Raw genomic sequence first — 21091 nt, forward strand, 5'->3', positions numbered from 1 at the left:
GGCGTCAGTGGGTAACTCCCACCCTCCCTCTCCAGTACTTGGGTCATGAACTGATCCTGGACTGCTTCAGAGTCACTTTTATCTTTTGCCACTATGTAAATGCAACTTATATCTGGACATCTGTCCTGGATCAAACCATACCATACTATGCCAAAGCATCCTCAGTGGCCTAAGCTTTATAAAGACGAATACAATCAACTACCAATCATTAGCGGACCGGAGTTCCGCTGTGGCGACCCCTAACCGGGAAAAGCCGAAAGACGCAACAAAACAATTGTAAACCTGAAGTGAAAGCTACACTACTTTTGTTATGTTATGCATCTCTCATCATTTTAGCAACTGCAAAGTTTAAGTATTTGAAAATATATCATACTTGCACAATGAGTGTGAAGAACAGGTTGGAGAGCTGTTGGCCTAGAAAGTGGGGCTTTTCTGGACAGGAATCTGACAATTACATACAGAAGCCTAGGTATTTAAAATTCATCACCATAGAGTACAGGAGGTGAAAAACTAAATGGCTTATGTGTATATTTAATATCCATGTACCTTTTTTGGGATATTTAACATCTGCTCTGTTTTATCTCGATACTCAGGTTTGGGAGTGACATACTTGTATCATCTTGTTTTGATCATTTCCTAGCATACTAGGCTATGCTTCTAAAACGTTTGTGTATACTGACTAATTCTATTGTTTTCATTTATTATTACATCAGTGGTGTCTCCTCATGCTTTACTGTATCCATATGCTACTTAGTTACATTTATACGGCTGTTTTACTTGATGTTATTGAACTCACCCGAGCTTTTCTCCCCAGGTCTCCACTGAAAATGGGTATTTATTACCTAGTCAGACCTCCCTGGTAACCAAATGTCAATAAATAAATAATTCCGTGCATTGATTTTGGACTGCTTCTGTTTGTTTAAAGCACTTAAAAGAACAACATCAATTTCTTTATGTTTAGTTGTCCATATCACAAGTGTCTGTGTAGGAAGGTGCCTCGAATACCCAGACAACAGACCTTGATGAAGGATGCAGCAGCTGATGTGAGAAGAATATCACATATAGTACCATACTGATGAAGAAGTAACAAGCTTTAGGAAAGAGGAGACCTAAGTCTGACAGTGCCACAGAAGAGAAGGTCCCTAAGATTAAAAACATAATTACTTCTTACTGCTTAGTCTAATAGTGCTCCTGTTGGGCATATAAAAATAGTATCAAAAGTCTGTATAAGACACGCAAGTTCCTGGACTTTCAGTGCTGCTGCTGCTGTTATTATAGCAAATTAGTAAACACCGGGCAGACTGGTTACTTAAATGTGAATCATATCATTTATCCTTTTGCCAAAGGTAATATGCAGTAGTCCTTGTGTAAACCAGGCACTAGCGTGAAGCTGTGCAAAACAACAGAACTGTTAGCATAAAGCAGCATATTACTGCTGAAAGCATGAGTGTGGGACTCTGACAAGATATCAGAAAGGACAAGGACAAGTATGAAACTCTGGGGGGGGTGGATACTAAAGCAGATGAAGAGTGCTGTAAAGCAATGGCCAGCCTGATCTGGTGTCCATCTACTGTGGAAGATGGAAACCAGTACATGACATTGGAACAAAGTACACTCTGTAAACAAAGAAAAAGCCTATCAACCTAATTTGTTAATTAAAATCAACAAAATCTAAATGCTACAGGCCAGCTTAGTGTATGCTGACACTGTTATGAATGACAAAGTGAATCAAGCCAACCGCAGTGTAATGCATCTTGATAGCCTGACAATGTAAGAGGTTACATATCATAATGTAAGAACTAAAAATTGCATCAGCAACTACATGCATTTCCAGATTTCAAAACCTGTAGCAGTATAGAAATGGATCTTCATCAACAAGTTAAAAAATCATGCCTCCTACATCTATGAAAAGCAGTGAAAGAGTAGTTTTTCATTTACTGGAAATGAATATTAAATGCAAGTTATGGGGAAAACTGCTTATTTAATAGAAACATTTCAGATCATTGCAGTTCTGGCTGTAGTTTCCACTGCCATATCCCTGAGACTGGTACTCTAACCTGAAAGTATTCTGTATAATGATATTACAAAGGTGAATTCTAAACAGGAAGTTGTTGGTAGATGGAATGGTTAAGGTGCTGATGTTGACAAACACAAGATTTGGATTATAAGAAGATAAAGCAGAAGGGTTAGACTTACTTACACTCCCATTACGTATGCAGGCTCTGGAACACCTTCCCAACATACCTAAAACAGACCATGAAACGTTCCACCTTCAAGCCTTTACTAGTACAACACCTAAACTACACATGGCTATGCACAGTCTGCTCACCTGGCTAACTCCATTTACATTTGTCATCTCATATCCTTATCCTGTTCCAACCTCTATCCCTTTCAACACAAGAAACCTTTCTGCTACTCTTGCACAATTTGCTCCTATTTCTATTTCTTTCTGACATTCCACTTTATCAACTCCTTCAAATACTCTTCACTACTCCCTTATACCCAGGTTCTATGCCAGTAAGTAACCTATTAATCTTTTCCCAACTATACTAGACTCATTAGCTATAAAATGCCTCTCTCCCTTTTCGAACTTTAACTACTATCTACCTGCCAACTAATGTTTCACACTCTTTACCTCAGATTTACTTATTCCTAACATCTATACTGTAACTCTCCACCCATCTCCTATAAGTCATATCTAATGCCTGCTTGTCACATATATTGCACATGAACTGTTTTACATAGTAAATGTTTTAGAATACTTTAAAAATTAATATCCTGTACAATGTCAACACAGAAGAAATACCAGTTTTATATTTGTACAGTGTCAGAACAATTTACCTGTTTGTAGCAAAATGTCTTAAGAACTATCTATGTAATATAGCTTTGTAAAAATATTGTTTTTTTTATCGTGAGTATCTGTTGGATCTTTTCTCTCTGGGAGTCCACTGCAAATGGGCTTTGCACAGTCCAACTTTCATGGTAAACAAAAACAGAAAAATACAGTAAATAAATAAAGTTGAGAGAGTGCTTTTTGGGTCCATGCTGGGGTCTTCTCCTAGTGGGTTCTGTCTTTGTACATCTTCCAAAGAAGACACCTTTGAGCTCACTCAATGGTGTCTTTTAACCTGGGACAGCAGAAGCTTTACTCTGAAATACACCGAGCGTGCTAAGCTCTTTTTTATGACTGACAGTGAGCCTATCACCCACTGAAAGAAATTTATTCTTCTTTGCTTGAACCCAAGGTCTCATCCATTTAGTCACAACCCAAAGCTTGTGACCAAATGACAGAACACTAAAAAAAATAGTTAACTTAAAAAACAGTAGCACAATACAAGTTCATTATAAAGCTGAGGAAACCTAAACTACTTATGATGTTTTTAGGTTTTCAGAGAGACGCCTAACTTTTAAGGACACACCAACACTGGTCATAGCGGAGTGGTGAAAGCATAAATGGAATCACACTGGCAAAATCCTGTAGGTGCAATAATTAATATTTCCATATTTAACCTATTTGCAAACACCATGAGGATATGGCCTGTGAGTACCTGGATTCTTAGTCAGCAGCTTGTCAATTATCAGATGAACACACATTGCGGTATCATCAATATTCTTCCCCAGGACTTTCCCCAACAACCTAAGATCAGTTTCAAGATGTCTCCATAAGAAATGCCTTGGGTTACTCACTGCTGGCTTAATCATTTCTGAAATGCTCTGTAAAAAATCAAAAGAAAAAAAATGTGAAGATTACTTGTTACCTTTAAACATAAATGATTAATACAGTCATGTAATAGGTAAACAGGTGAATCAAATCTTGAAAATGTTAACAATCCTGCAATAATTCTGGATGAGTACCTGACTTTGACAAAGCATATAAATAAAGTAAATGTATAATGAAAATGTCAGTTATAAGCATTTTTTTTAAATAACTGTCTTCTACTGTAGATGAAGGCTTACATGCCTTTGATAACGTGGTAAGTGTTGTAATGTCTAAAGCAAGAAAACAGTGTGGCTCCTTTTCAGGATGTATTCCTTCCTTTTCCCTTCCTGTTCAGTTTGAGGATTTGTATTTACTAAGGATAAACATTCAGTGGTCTGTACTAGATTTTGCAAAATTAGTAAACGTACAGATTCAGGAAAGTGAAGATGAACTGTACAAGGTTCTGCAGCTTGGAATAGACTCTTAATTGCACACACACAATGCTGTAGGTTGGAATAGAAAACTTTAACTTTTATTTATTTCTGTGCATCTCCATTTTTTCAGAAAATGAATATCATACAACAATGATAAGCTATGTGAACTTGTAAAGATAATTTGTCAGGAAAAAAAAGGTAAACTGGGTCCCAGTAAGCACTTTTTCATAAGAAATGGGTGGTAAACTCACCCTAGATTATTTGCAATTGTTGTTCTACTTGGCCCTCAAATACAAAGCTTGCAGCACATTTGTGAGGTACAGGCTCTGTTTTTTAATGCCAACAGTTTTGTAACATAAGAAAAAGAAACTGTTTAATAAGACCTCTGCTTAACATAAAATGCTAAACTATATAACATTTGAAGAACTGTTTAGTTTGCTAAAATGCATTTTACTGCCAAAGTGCAACAGTTGAGCAATTCATGTTTAAATTTTGCACCTGATGAGCCTATTATACCTAAATATGCAATAAATGGACAGGGAAGGAAATCCTTTGTAAGAAATTTCATGGCAGACTGATCTGTGTAATATATAATGAGAGTTTTCAGAGGACACTGTTTGGGAATGATTTAACTTTAAAAAAAAAACATTTGAATTTGCTCAAGCATTGGCAACTTCTCAAAGAAATGTCATGGATTAGCCCATCTCCATAGTGTAGAGGGATGAAGTCCTGACTATGTTCCAGATGAGCTCTGCTTGAGTAGCAAGAGCACCTTAGGGGCCAGATGAAGTAGAAGGTCAACTTGAGGGGACAATGTCAGCTTGCTCATTCTTGGGGGAATAAGACTGTTAGACCCAGTGCCCTGGCAACACCTTCAGGTGAATGGGTGTAATATCCACCTGTAACTGCCCAATGCTAAGTTGGGGGACAGGAATTGTTTGTGAAAGCATGCATGCCTTTTCTCCTGACCATGCAGATATGGAGAGTTTGTGTCCAACTTATGTGGAGGGATGGGAAGGCCACTCTGCAGAATTTACAAGCTGGCTATTTCCTACCACCAGACTCTCTCACCACTAGGGGAATGGATGGGATAATATGGATTTCTGGGTAGGAAGGAATGAACTGCAGGGCTCTCACCTAAGTCAGTGATGTCTTGCTTTCACCCCTGTGGAACGTACTGGCCAAATGGGTGAAAGTAGTAAATCATCGGGCAGAGGCCCTATGGAGGTGCGCAAGGCTTAAAAAAATGTTATGGATTTGCCCATATAAAGCATATAACAGAACCTAATAGCACAGGGAAGAGATCTGACATCACAATGCTCAACTTAATACAAAAATGATTCTGTAACAAAAGCAAAATATAGTTAAACATTTTTATAAATATGATAAAGAATCATTAGTAGCATAACTGCAAATTAATACATCAAAAAAGTTATAATGGGAGAATGGTATAATGTTTTCTTATTAGGCTATAATCATGTCTCCTCTCAAGAAACCACATGGTTCTAACAGAATCTCTAATGACTACAATGTAATGTTCTGTGGAACTACTATAATATGTATATGCTAATACTGCTTTAAGCAATACTTCTATTACATATGTAGGCTACTAAGTAAAGATGTGAACCAAACCTTGAGTTGAAAACAAACCAGAGCTTTTAAAGTTTCTACACAAATGCTTCAGTCTTCAAGGCACCTGTACATTATGACAGCAACACACCACTGATAATGTCATATCATGCATCTGCATAAGGTGTTGCTGCAGCACTTTCATATAAAAAGATAGACAGATTAAATAAACTTATTCACTTTGTAGTAAGTACAGTTATAAATGTGTCTCAAGAAATAGTGAAGATGGTAATGACGTACACCTCCAGTGATGTACAGGAATAAAGCTCTTCTTATGGTCTAGGTGACCTAAGATTGATTAGTGGCTCAGGTACTTGATAAAGCTGGCAAAGGAACCTGCTCTGCAGAGATGGCAGGAAGGAGCTGGCTGCACATGGCCACAATGCCATGATGGAGAGGAGGTAATGCCAACTCATGGCCTAGGACAGGGCATTAAGCTCATCAACAATCACTTGGTGACAGCATTTCATGTGTGTGTGTGTGTGTGTGTGTGTGTGTGTGTGTGTGTGTGTGTGTGTGTGTGTGTGTGTATGCATGTGCATAAGAATGTGCTTGCATAGGAATGGCATTGTGGGATCCTGCGGTAATACAGACCACATACCTTAATGCGCAAAGGTGGGTTAGGCATTGCTGGGACACTAGAGAGGGCATAAGAGGGCAGGGTTGTGGGGGGCACATTGGTTGCCTGAATTGTGCCCCGCCAACAGCTTTTGTTTTGATCCTATTGAGTATTTTTAGGTAAGGGAACAAAAGGGCTGTGACCAATTGTGGGAGACATGATGGTAAGCAGACATGGGGCAAAGACATACAGAGAAAAAAATAAAATATGAGAATGGCATAGCTTAGCCCGTGGGAAAGATGGATGACGCTTTTACTGTGATCAAGACAGGCTGTGTTCACTGAGCTGTGCAGGAGTAAATGGCACATCTATCCTGGAGGGAGGGTAGCAGTTGGCTTGCATGCACCGATGACACCTAAAGGTGTAATAGTGAACCATTAACAGCAATATCAGCCTAGCAATACTTGAACTGCAGCAGTGTGCTTCACACATTGGAGGATGGTGTGCGGGAGTGCTTGGGTTCTCCCGCGAACAAGCTAAAGCACAGTTCACAATCCACACTATATTAATAGGGAATTAGATAGGGGAGAAAATCAACTATTGCCCGAACAGCAGGACTTAGTTGATGAGCTCACCCCAACTTGGGAATTAATGGATGTGAAGGCTCTCACCATGCACCTCCTATGGAAGGGGAAGCTGGTGAGCTCTCTGGGTTCTGCTCATGTTAGAGGATGAAAGGGTCCACTGAGTGGATTTTGTGGACTCTGAGATAAAACAAAAGACAAGGATAACATAACCATACTTCAAATGCTTTTCAAATTGTTTATTTTAAACAAACTCCTTCGTATTGTAAAACTGCTTATCATACAAATGTTCATATTATTTTCTGCTAAGAGGATCTCAGTGTTCTCTGCATACTCATCACAAATTGTTGTCAGCAACTCTGGTTTTATTTGCTTAACTACTAGATGAAGTATTCTGGGTAATATTATTTAAAGTCAGGAAATGATGTTATACATGAGACAGCACTGATGAAGGTGTCTAGGCAACTCTGAAACTGGTTTGTCTTGTTTGTCTGTGGTTACTGCTTTACATGGGAGTGTTTACATATTTGCTTTTATCAGTGGAATTATTGTCATAAAATAAATGTAAACCTTTTCACAATTTAATTGTGAAGTGTTACACCCAAGTGCTGATTCTGCAGACAGTGTTTGTGTTTTGTGCACCTGGTATACAAAGATGACTCGGTGTCTTCCTGGTTCTATGCCAACTTATATCCCATGGCAGACATCCAGAAGATATCTGATTATATATACATTTATATATGCAGACACACACACACACACACACACACACACACACACACACACACACACACACACACACACACGCACACACTAGCTAATGGTAAAAGTCCAGAGGTCTCTGCATAAATCTAGCTTAAATCGGTTCACAAGGTTAAAAATATCCAGAAAACTTGTATCTAGGGAAATGACATATTTTCTCATTGGGAAAGATTCTTTATCAGCAACTCTTCTGTTCTCATACGAGAATCTGCATAGTGACACACTGGGATGAAATAGGTAAAATTTCATATTTTATGCTACTTGGCTGCAAACTGGAGATATAAGCCAAATAACAGTGTCTTGTGTTTTTTGTTTAGCATGGATTCTTAAACCATTTCTTTATTTTGTTTACACAGCAGACACTTAACCTTTCATCTGTATGTGTAGTTATGAAACTTATCTGAACAGACTGCAAAGCCACTTATTTTATTGTTTAATGAAATGAAAGCTGTAGTATAACTGCTGCCTCCAAAATTGTGAGGAGGTTTGTTCGTACTGGTAATAGTACAAGTATGAAATGGTTAACATTTGAGAAAGACGTTATAGTAATGTATAACCTTTAAACATACTATCACTTTTCTTTCAGAAGAAAAAGTGATGGCGTTGGATCATCTGAATAATGTTCTAGTGACAAATGTGCAGATTAAATAATGGATATCTACAGATACTCTAATTCTGAGAGTTCAATAATATATTATAAGGGGTTCACAAAATGTAGAGAATCTGAATTCACACCTTATATCCAGACGAGGCTGTTGTAGGAACCAGAGTTGTATATGTACTGCATGCAAGATAAATGGTGTTGCTAGGTATGTGGAGATTAAATGTACAAAAGCCAAGGTAGAAGAACTTGAGACCAACTGATGTAATATTTAACCGACTTTATAGAAAGGAGAGGTACCAGACATGAACATGTGAGGAAGAGATCAGCAGAATGACAGAAAAGCAGGACTATCAGACATGAGGGTGGAGACGGTAACACAGAAATTGAAAAAGCCTGATAATGACAAGAATGGGATAGGGAGAGTGAGGAGACAGGACATGAGTAAAGAGAGGACAGTGGTAGTGTAACCACTTAGAAGACGTGAGACAGTTAGAGAGGGGTGTAGTAAAAACTGAAAGGAGATGGGATGGATTGCACAACAAAAGTGAAATCTATACATGGAAAAGAAGAGGGGAAACTTGTTAATGTTTAGCTATATCAAGTAACCCCACTATAAACCTGGATTTGAGGCAAATGTTCATATGTTAAAGGACATTTCAGCCATTGGCTTGTTATGAAGACACTATGGTTCAGTGCTCTTGTCTAATGGCAGATGGCCTGATGTATACTAAAGGAGAAAGCAGTGGAACAAATAAGTCTGAGGGGGTATAATAGGTCAGTGCCTTAGGTAATGACTGGAATTTATTGAAGTATAAAAGCTAAGAGCCTGTGTTAATTGGTTATGTGGGAGAGCTTCAGAAAATTAGGAAATTCTAGCCAGGTAAGATAATTTAAGGTTTTGCAAAGGTGAAAATGAAAAGACTTTGGTCTTGTATAACATGACAAGCCAATGATTGGCTAAATAAGTTACAAATTACTACAGCACTCAACTTTCCTCACTTGTCTAGAGGAAAACAGTTTTTAGTACTTAATAAATAAGCACCTATTTAGGCATGTCTAAAGGTCAGCTCCCGGTGTTTTCTCCTATCTACCTGATGAATATGGGCATCTTGGGACAATGCAGCAATTGCCTCATGTACACAGACAACCCTATCCTCCTACCACCCAACACTACGACCTGTGAGAGAAGCACTTATATAGCCAAACTGGAAGCAAAGCTCTCTTTACCAAGGACAGGCCTAGACAGTCAAGAGGAGAAGGTAAACACTTGCACCGCACCACACTCATCACATAGTCCCTCAAAACCTACACCACCAAAACACACACACAGAACCACAAAACACACACCTACATTCACGGAGACTCTCTGTACTAATCTGCCCAAACAACAGAGACCTCCAAAGCAGAAATGCAAGCAACCTCCACCCCCCAACACAACCCAAATGACACATAGTCCACATACTCAGTGTGCCACTCAACTACAGCCCATAAGGCATAACGTACCCAACACTCTAGTCATAGGTGACTCTATAGTCAGGCACACTGATGTTCCACTCACCAGGCTAAACAAGGAAAAAGTTACTGTCAGCTGCCTGTCAGGTGCCAGGATCTGCCACATAATGCACGCACTCAGGTCACTCCACAACAAGTACAAATATGACTCTGTCATTTTCCATTTTGGTGTGAATGACCTGAGACGTACCTCCCTGGACTACATGAAAAGAGACATGGAGGAGCTCTCTGATCTTGTAGCCCAAGCCGGTATGACCCTAGCCCTGAGTAGCATCCTGCCATCACCTAGAATGACACCACAGTACAAGGACAAAATGATTGACTTTAACAATTGGCTAAGCTTCTGGTGTTATTCTAAGGGAATCCAGTATCTGTTAGCCTGGGATGACATGATCAACAGACCACGCTGCTTTGCCAGAGATGGCCTGCACCTGTTGCCCTTGGGATTCCGGATACTGGCAAAGGCTCTTGCCACCCCTATAGTGCCTTTTTTAGGCAAGGTTCAAATGGCAAATTCACCACCGTAACAGGTACAAGCAAGCAAAATCTGAGGGTAATGCTACTCAATGCTAGAAGTCTAAACCTCAAAATGCACTCACTCGAGGCACTCCTTAAAATGCAGAACATTGACATCTGTGCAGTGACAAAGACCTGGTTCAAAGCTCCAGAGAGCACCCCTGCATTACCAGGCTATAATTCATACCACACCTTTTGGCCACCAAACCCGGACCGAAACACTAAAGGTGGAGGCGTGTCCGTATTCATTAAGGATATCCACACCTCCAAGCTAGTTGCTCAGCATAATGCATCCGAGATTATCCAAGTTCAACTAACTCTGGCAAAACCGCAATCCAGATTGTAGCTTGCTACAGATCTCCCACCATGCCCCAGGATTCCCACTCCTCTTTTCTTGATACACTGGAAAATATTAAGGTACAACCCAACACTGTAATAATGGGTGATTTCAACTACCCTACCATTAACTGGGAAAACTACTCATGTACCAACTCTTTTGCTCAACGTTTTCTGGAAATCATCAATTCCAACGCTTTGGATCAACTTATCCACACCCCCACCAGAGGCAGCAATATCCTAGACATGGTCATCACCAACATGGGTGACCGGTGTTCCACACCAGAGGTCAGCTCCTTTGTTGGTTAGATCCGACCACAAGCTAATCACCCTAGACATCCACATCCCGCTCCCACCCCCCATTAGGAAAACAACCGTAAAAAGTAAAAAATGTCTCCAAAGCCAACTTCACGATTCTTAAGACAGAAGTGGCAAACTTCATGACACCCATGCAGATGGACAATAGAGGTACGACTGCTGAATCCTACACAAATGCACTTTATAAGCATTTACATGAGTGCATGGATTATGCTATCCCTAACAGAACCAAGATGCTATCCTCCAAAAAAAGGAAGCCAGTCTGGTGGTCTTCTGTCATAAACAAACTCTACAACAGAAGAAATAAACTGTTGCAAAACAGAGTAAAATCCCGCAATTGGAGGAACTCCCTGGTCAGCCTCATTAAGAAGCTGAGATCCCTCATAAAATCCTCCAAAGCAAGTTCTGAAAACAAAATTGCCACTGATTCTAAAGACAACCACAAAGCATTCTATAGCTATGTCAAAAATCTCAATGGCAACACTCAGATCTGCTCTGAGTTACAGCACAATGACACTAAATATACAGAACCAACTGATATTGCCAACATCCTGGCAGATAGGTTCAGTGCTAACTTTACCCCCCTCTCACCCCCTAAAGGGCCCATCTTTATACTGGAATATTGCAAAGTTCCTGTAATCACGGCTGCACAGGTAAAAACTTCACTCTCCAAAGTCAAGAACACAGCATCCATGGGACCTGACAACATCCCAGGCTGCCTTCTACATGAACTACAGAATGAACTTGCACCCCACCTAAGTACCATGTTCAATCATAGCCTCTCTTCAGGCTTTGTGCCCATTGAATGGTGCACCGCGACAGTTATCCCACTCCACAAAGGGGGGGGGGGGCCACAACAGACCCCGTGAACTACCGCCCCATTAGCCTGACTAGCCTCGTCTGCAAGGCCATGGAACGTATCATCATGGAACTCATAAACAAAGACATTGGAGATCTTCAAACCCTGGACCCCACACAGTTTGGGTTTGTAAAAGGCAGATCATGTCTCCTAAACCTGATAGACTTCTTTGAAGTAGTCACCAAAGCCATAGATGAGGGTAAGGTGGTTCACACAGCCTATCTAGATCTCACCAAGGCGTTCAACACCATCCCCGACTCTGGAATTATAGATAAATTCACTAAACTAGGTATAAATCCCTATGTCACAAGATGGGTTGCCAACTGGCTTACTGAAAGAACCCACACTGTGAAAGTAGCAGACTCCAAATCAGACTTCAGACCAGTGACAAGTGGAATACCACAGGGTTCAGTCCTGGGCCCTCTCCTGTTTGGTATCTACTTCTCTGAAGTACAGGCTAACACAGAAGGTCTTTGGCTAACTAAATTCACAGATGACTGCAAACTAGGAGCCATAATTGAAACTCCTAACGATGTGGACATCCTACAAAAGGGCCTCACTGGGACAGATGCCTGGTGTCAAAGACATGGTCTCAAGCTCAATGCCAAAAAGTGCATTGTCATCCCCTTTGGTAAAAATTCTGTACCCATGAACTACCACATAGGCCGTAGTCTACTTAACACTGAAAGTGTAATAAGAGACCTTGGGACACAGGTGGACAGTAGTCTCTCCTTTGATAATCACATCGCCAAAGTGGTCAGGAAATCCTTCTACGTGGCACACCTCATCACAAAAGGTTTCTCATCCAGAAAAAAAGAAAACATTGTCCCCCTCTACTCATCACTCATTAGACCCATTATAGAGTACAACGTCCCTTTTGGTATGTACCTCACAAGACATCTACAACAACTGGAAGGCCACAAAAATACCTCACAAAGAGGATTACTGGCCTCAAACAGATGCCTTATGCAGACCGTCTCAAAACCGTCTAAAAAAACTCCAGCTTTACTCCATCGCATATCGACTACTCAGAGGTGATCTCTGCCTAACATACAAAGCTATGTCAAACCCAGAGCTGTTAGACATGCTCCATTTAAAGAAATCCCAATCCCTCCGAGCTACACGCTCTAGGGACCTAAACCTTGTCACCACAATAAACAGAGCATGCTGGAGGGATAGATTCCTGTCCCAGAGACTTCCCATACTCTGGAATAGACTACCTATCTATGTCAAACAGAGCTCCTCATTAGCACTCTTCTGGATGGGTAATAGGAAATTCACCCCGGGGATCACTTCTGTGGTTCTGCTTGACAGGGGCAAAGGAAAATAATTTTCTTGGGTGGCGAAAGCCAGGGTACATTTTTGGCTAGGTTTGTATAGGCCCTAGGGCCAATAGCCTAGTACCTACCTATGAACCTATGAACCTATGATTGTTTTTGTAATTGTGGATATGGACGTTAAATATGATTTCAAGATATATCCAAGAAGCATAGTAAATTTCACATATTAAATAAATGCATCCTGCATGCAGTAATATACAAGTCTGAAACAGGCTGAGAACATGCTGGTCTGTACTCAAACAGCATCTAGTTTGAGGATGTTTACATAAAGATCTGAGTTTGACAGTCAGGCTTGCACTGAACCAATTCATTTGAAAATTCTGACTATACAGGAGACAGAACAGTTTAAAAGACAGTATTGAACTATTAATGTATTTTCTTTCAATACAGACGTAGATGATAAATATCAAGGTTAACATGGCAGCGCCTCAGTGTTTCTAGCACCCTTTCACAAAGTTACAAAAAACACAAGTGTGCCAAACATGAAGCCATGCAGAATAACAAATAAGACTTGCAGATGGGAGGATGTAGTTCAATCCCAAAACAGTCTCAGGGCTACTGACATGGTAGCAGATGAACCACTGGATACTGACACCAGATAGCCCAATGGCTAAATGACTGCCAGAAGGAGTTGGTGGTTCAGATATGAAATGCCTTTGACAAGTCAAAAGGCAAAGGATTGACAAAACTGACAATGTTAAAGTCAGCAAGTACTATTATGTTACATCACAGGGATCTGTATTAGTTTCATTATCAGAAAGAAATCTGTGTTGAGAATTCTAGCTTAAGATGTGAGTGTCATAATGAGCGTGAGGGTGTGCACATGTTTCCATACTGGACACAGAAGGGCAAGAGGTCAACAGCAGCTGTGTTCAGTTGAAATGCCGAACTTATGTAAAAGGATTGTTTTTATTGCTGAACTGCTGACTGCAGGAACAGGCTGTTTAAACAGTGATTTATTGACACAAGAAATGAAATGGATAGACCAGCCACCTTTGTGAGTGACAGAAAATCAGCAGCCAGTGAGCATGCTTTATGCTTCAGTAATTTTTTTTTCTAAAGAGGTGAACTTGGACAATATGAAGAATGAGTGCAACTGTTACAAGTAGCAGTAGGGAAATTAATGGTTGTGGTTGAAAAGGTGAAAGAGAACTTAAATAATATAGAGTCAAAACTGGCATAATTGACATGAATAAGTGGAGGGTTGAGGCTTACTTTTACAGACTGTTCCCAGTATCTTGAAGATCATGTGCAACAGATGTTTTTCCTTTTCTTTTTGCTGTAATTATGCTTTAATTGTATAACATGGGTCTTTGTGATTATAAAATCCATAGTTTGTACTTTGGTTATTTCACTGAAACTATGTTTATTAGGTACAACAAACTTATATTTGTATTTGCTGTAGGCTGAGCAGCTCTCCATTTACTTCCTGATTCCATGTCCAGTGACCTCACCTTCTGATGATGTGATTGTTGGGACAAACAGCTTGTAGTGGGTTGGTATTTTCTGCAGTCTTAACAGATTTTAACATATACATGCAGTACAGACAGACAATATTTCAATAAATAAATAAATGCATATTCAAGTGAAAGAAAAACAGAACAGGATAAGATTCATAGTAAAGCGCATAATGCTAGACATACACTATAACAGCACATATGTAATGGTAATATTTGTCTACTAATCACTTTTTAGAAGAAGACCAGGGCTACATACATCATTTCAATGATAGCTCTAATCTAAAGGACATTTGAATTATTATACATTAAATGGATTAGTGCTGGAATGAAAACTTTTGGAGTATTGTGTGCACCCCTGAAAATGAAGATGCAATCAAGGTGATAATGAAAGATGTTGACAAAGCTAAAGAAGATGACCATGACAATTATGCTGACAATGAAAGTGATGTTGCTGAGGATGCAATGACAGTGAAGATATAATGAGATGATTATGAAGATAACAATGATGTCAAAGAAGTGATAATGCCATAGTATGTGATGGCAATGAGGAGACAATGAATATGACAAAGATGATGACAATGAGGATGCAATGAAGATGATTATGAAGTAGACAAAACATGATGTTGATGAGGATGTGATGAAAATGACAATGAAGATGCAAATATGACTAAGATGATGATGTTGAAAATGAAGATATGATGAAGATAAACATGTAATGAAGTTATGATGTAAATGATGCAATAAATTTGCCTGACAAAAATGCATCTTCATCAGCTCTTCTTCATCATCACTGAACATCACTTTTATTATATCATCACTACCATGATCCTTTATTGTTATCATCACCGTATCATCTTCATTGCCTCCATCTTCAATGTCACATCATCCTCATCTTGTATTCAACATCATCATCATCATCACATATTAATCATGGTCATCATTTTCACTGCATATTCATAATTGTTATCTTCATCACATATTCCTCTTTGTAGTACATTCATTTTATCATCATCGGCCCTGCACAGTCATCTTCATTATATCATTATTATCACTGCCCTCCTTGCATATTCATTACATTTAGATAGTCACCTTCATTACATCTTTTTCATCTTCGTCATTTTTTGTCATCATCATTATCGCCACCATCACCATCTTCATAGTTATCTCCATTGCATCTTCATGGCATCTTCATCTTCACAGATGTACAGGTTAATTCAGCAGTTCATTTCAGCAATAATCCATTCAGTGTATAACATGCACAAATGCCCTTTACTGTAGTACTATCATTAAGATGATTCACATACGTCTGGTTATTACAGTGTTACATTTGCACTATTACACTGTATGTGAAGAACTACACACTTTATTAGAAATCTTATCCTGTTACAGCCTGCTTTTGTTACCTTTTACTTGAATAAACCTGCAGTTAGTTATTTACTAATTTACTGTCAGACAGACTGACTAATTGATTGGGTTATATTCCATGTAACTTTACATGTTGAAATCTCATGCAGACTACATAAAACATACACCTAAGACAAAATGTTTGTCTCAACAATAACTGCATGCACTCAGAAAGAAAATGAACAGAGGCTCTGCTTACAGTAAATATGGAAGCAGGTTTATTAAACTTAATAAATAATAGCTACAATAAAGTAACTGGAATAAAAAAATATTTTAGAACATGAAAACCTACTGTATATGACAAGGATATAATTACAGCAAAAAGAAATGATACAAAAACTTTTGTACATGATCTATAAACTGTGTTTAAAGTACTGCTGTGTTGTGAGTTAAAAGTGAAACCAGAAGAATTTGGTTTTGGCTTAGAAGAACCTGCATTTGAGTTTGCTTTTTAAATAATACATTGCACTGATTTTGTAACGACTGGTGTTGCAGCTGCATTAATAAAATGTGATTTCCTTGTATTTCAACAATATGTTCTTTATCTGAGCTCAGTTTCAGGAAAAACTTTCCATGAAACATGACTTAGTGAGTCGTGACTCCTTAACACAGTGTACAGGAAAGGCAGGATTCATTATTTGTACAACCCATGGTAACACTACTGTTGGATGGGGCTCTGATTTCTGGTGATTTGTTCTCTGAAATGTGCTTTGCTAAAGAGTGGAATACATAGATCCATAGCCGTAACTAAGACAGAGCAAACCATGTAGCTGTCCTGGGCACAAGCTATTAGGGTGCACAACTGGCAGGTGACAATGATGCGGGAGTGCAATACCAGCTTTATTTTATAAATCCACAAGAATATAGTGGGAGCCATAACTAAGACAGGGCAAAATGTGTAGCTGTCCAGGGCACAAGCTATTAGGGTGCACAACTGGCAGGTGACAATGATGCGGGAGTGCAGTACCAGCATTATTTTATAAATCTACAAGAATATAGTGGGAGCCATAACTAAGACAGGGCAAAATGTGTAGTTGTCCTGGGCACAAGCTATTAGGGTGCACAACTGGCAGGTGACAATGATGCGGGAGTGCAGCACCAGCATTATTTTATAAATCCACAAGAATATAGTAGGAGCCATAACTAAGACAGGGCAAAATCTGTAGCTGTCCTGGGCAGAAGCTATTAGGGTGCACAACTGGCAGGTGACAATGATGTGGGAGTGCAATACCAGCATTATTTTATAAATCCACAAGAATATAGTGGTCTCATAAATCAGTGATGATACTGCATTTGCAGCCATGGATGAAGTGGTGAAGTGCTGCACATGTGGTGGCTTAACTGTCTTGCTACAGTTTCAGAGAAGATATTTTTATACTGCTTCTCTGTTTTAGCTCTATTTTAGGTTGGGGGGCATCAGTTCAGGGAACTATGGAGGGCACTAGATCACATCAAAATTATTTCTGAAGAAAGTTAATTACTGAATTTTTATAATACCATGAACAGCATTCCATAATCTTGGAAGGCATACTGTAAAGCACATGTCACATGTCTTTGTATTACATATTTACTAATATTTAATTTTGCTATCAGGTTCTTAATTTAGTGTTAATTCCCATAAGCAATTAATTTCAGGCAAGATTTTCACACAGAACTGGATCAAATGCCACCTTATAGACCAGGCAGTGGTAACATAAAAATGAGAGTATGATGACAGTTCCTTAAGTCTTTTGGAATAATTCAGTTTTTCCAGTTCTAATATTTTTGTACTTATAAGGAACGGCTGTACCTATTATTTTATATGCTTTTTAAAAAATTACAAAATACAGCAGTGTATTCAAAAAGAGGTAAGAACTGTGAAGTAAAAAATGCTACAATGATCTCTCAGGTATGATTGGAAATGCCATTTGGAATTAGACTACAGAAAATAACAATAAATTAATTTTACAGTAAAAGTAGACAATACGACTATCTAGGCTGCCCTTTTAAGTGCCTTAACAGTCTAACTCCTCTCCATCCCTGAACTTTGTTACTCTTTTCCACCTGTCCTACACTTTCTTGAATGTCTCTTTGTATTTCACCTACAATACCCCATTCTGGTAATCCACTCTTTGAAAAGTATTTTTGGAGATCCAGGAAGTAATTAATCCCTAAGATCTACTGACTGTGTCCCCTCACCCCCTGTCTTTCTTGTTCATAATGAACCCTTCACCTCTCCCTGTAATGTCTTTGTGCAGCAGTGTCATCTTCATCTCTACTGCTTTCAAGTAAGAAGAAATCTAGCTCCTCTAGCCTCTGGTCATATTTTTCCACCATTCTGTGGCTCTTTCTGGTAGCTTTTCTCTGAATTCTTCCCAGCAGCCAGATGTACTTTTCCTTATATTTATTTATTTATCTTTGTTTACTGGGAAAGTTTACTTGAGATTGACTTCATTTTCAGGGAAGGCCCAGGGAAAACAGCTCTGCAGTTATTGCAGATATAAGTACAGAGAACACTGCAAAATATATACACAAAAAAAAAACATAACAGGAATTTTTCATTATATGACCTTCAGAATTGTATGCAATACTGAAGGTGTGGACTAATTGCTCTAAGGAGGGTGGCCTAATGGTTAAGGTGTTTACCTTACAAACGCAAGGTGCAGGGTTTGAATCTCACAAGGGATAATTGGCTAGGCTTAAAATGGCTCACAAGGGCAGTTAGCTTAGTATGAATCTATGAATTACTCTATGAATAAAGTGGAAATATTACCACTTTGTTTCCAGAATCTATCCTCCTTAGGGTACAGCCAAGCATTTTGTTTGCTACTGCTATTGTCCTCTGATTGTCCAATACAGGTGTAATCAACACCTCCAGGTCCTCTTCCTGCACTACTGCCATCAGTTGTAATCCTCTCAACAGATACCATACTAGGGTTACTAAGTTCCAAGTACAGGACTTCACATTTATTTATGCAGAACCTCACCTGCAACTCATCTGCCCACTTTCCAAATCATTCCCTAGCCTCTTTTCCATCCTAACACTGCTGCATCTATATCTGTGAAGTAAGCAAGGAACCTATTTTCAGTCCTCTCAGATATATCTGAGACAAACACATTGAAAAATCATGTACCCAGATCAGACCCTTTCTTACTCCATTAGTTACCTCCATAATTCCTGACTATGTCCCTCTCATCACAACCATCTGCACCCTACCATTCAACCATGTAGTTACCCAGTTCCTCAGTCATAGTCCCATCCCAACCTCTCCAGTTTTCATCTCAGTCTTCTGCATGAGAAAGAGTCAAATGCCTTGTTATATACAGGTAGACTGTGTCTACTCATAATTCTCAATCAAGCTCTCCTGTAACCCAGTCATTAAATTAGAGTTTGACTAACAGCTCTTTCTGGCTGTGATTCTGGAGACTGCTGCCATCAAATTATCAGCCTTCCTCTTAGGATTCTCCTCATGAAGTTCTTTGCCACTGTTGTTAAGTAAACAGGCCTGCAGCTTCTTAGATTTTTTTCTGCTCCCCATACTTGAAAAAAAATAACACAGCTGTGTCTTACAGTTCTTAGATACTTCTCCACTACCCAGTGATCTGCTAAAGGTCTCCATCAGGGAGGCTGACAACACACTGTCCACATATCTAAAGACTTAGCTGCCCATCTGGTTCTTATACTTCATCCTCCCTAACAGCAACCACTTTCCTGTGACTGTCCTCCCTCTTTATTCTGGTGTCTATCCACTGTTTTCCATTTCCTGCTCTGTCTCCCTTTCTTTTCCTACATGTAAGTCTAACACAAAGTACTTGTTCAGTACGCCTACTTCTTCCCAGTCTTCTGTGATCTCCCTCTAATCTTTACTTAGCTTGGTCTGGTCTGTCTTTCCCTTTCTTCTTTCTGCTTTGTATTTAAAAATACCTTGATTTCCTTCTTGATCCCTTCTGAGAACTTAAAAGGGCCTTACTTCCCTTCATATCTTTCTGTTTTGTTTTTTTATTGTTCTAAAACAAAGTCTTAACATGATTATCTTAAACAAACACCAGTTAATACTAAAACAGACCCAATACCCCATAAGAAAAGAAATGAAAAGAAAAAAGAGGGTGAAAATAATTTGTTTGTATAAAACAAGAACAACTCACAACTTTCAATACCCAAAATATCTCAATTATCTTGCTGGAATAAAATGTATATATTTCGAGCACCTTCTAATTTACAATTTGTATTAAACAGAATTAGAAAAAGAACTAGAAAAAGAAGAGAGAGAAAAACAAAAATTTAAACATCATATTTTTCTATATATTTGATTACATTTCATTTAGCTTACAATGTATATATTTAATATAAAAATTCCATGATTCATTTATTGTAAATTCAGACATTGTGATGCCTTCCAGTAAGATCATTCTCGTGTTTACCATAAATGCTAGACTTGTGTAGTTTTAAGTTTTCAGATTCCAGACCAAGATAGTCCAAATGCACAATATCTACAAAATTTCATGTATTTTTCCAGTATTTTTGAATTGGCTCATATGACCATCGAGTGTGAAATATGTCTGCTGGTTTATACCCACAATGCCACCATGCTGAAGTTTTAGTATAACGTATCAAAAAAGTCTGCTGGGGAAAATGCATAGCATACACAATTTTTATATTGTATGTTCTATTTCTAACTGGCAATTTTTTGCAGTTTCTAGTAATAATTTCAATATTTTGTGCTTCTTAAAAAAATTGTGGATAATGCCTTTTCCCATTTGGTTTTATCTAGGAATATTTCAATGGAGTTATTTTTACCCTGCATTTTTTTATAACATAGACAAGTTCTTCTTAAACTCTTTAAAATTAGAATTATTACCTGTTCCCTGAAAATTATTTTCATTTCATCTGTTAGTTTTATAATTATTTCAAAAGTATTACTATTTTGTGAATTATACTATAACTCATCTCAGGCAACAACCATCTTATTAAAGGAAAACACTGACAGATCAAACAGAAAAGTGTATGTTTTGCCAGATAACAGCACTATGGCACGTTAAAAACCGCCAAGTGACCGTATCACTGGTTACATACTTTATTGTAAAAACCAATACA

General features: G+C 38.7%; 1 protein-coding gene across 1 annotated transcript in view; it reads right to left on the reverse strand.

The window, feature by feature from the left end:
• The window catches only part of LOC122812984 (E3 ubiquitin-protein ligase rnf213-alpha-like), a 1982151-nt gene that overhangs the window by 254500 nt on the left and 1706560 nt on the right, over positions 1-21091 (reverse strand). The window contains 1 exon segment of the mRNA XM_044085079.1: positions 3549-3714. Within this exon segment, the coding sequence (XP_043941014.1) occupies positions 3549-3714 (166 nt within the window).

Source organism: Protopterus annectens, chromosome 10.part0 (genome assembly GCF_019279795.1).
Source record: "Protopterus annectens isolate FY-2018-M chromosome 10.part0, PAN1.0, whole genome shotgun sequence".
NCBI lineage: Eukaryota > Metazoa > Chordata > Ceratodontiformes > Protopteridae > Protopterus > Protopterus annectens.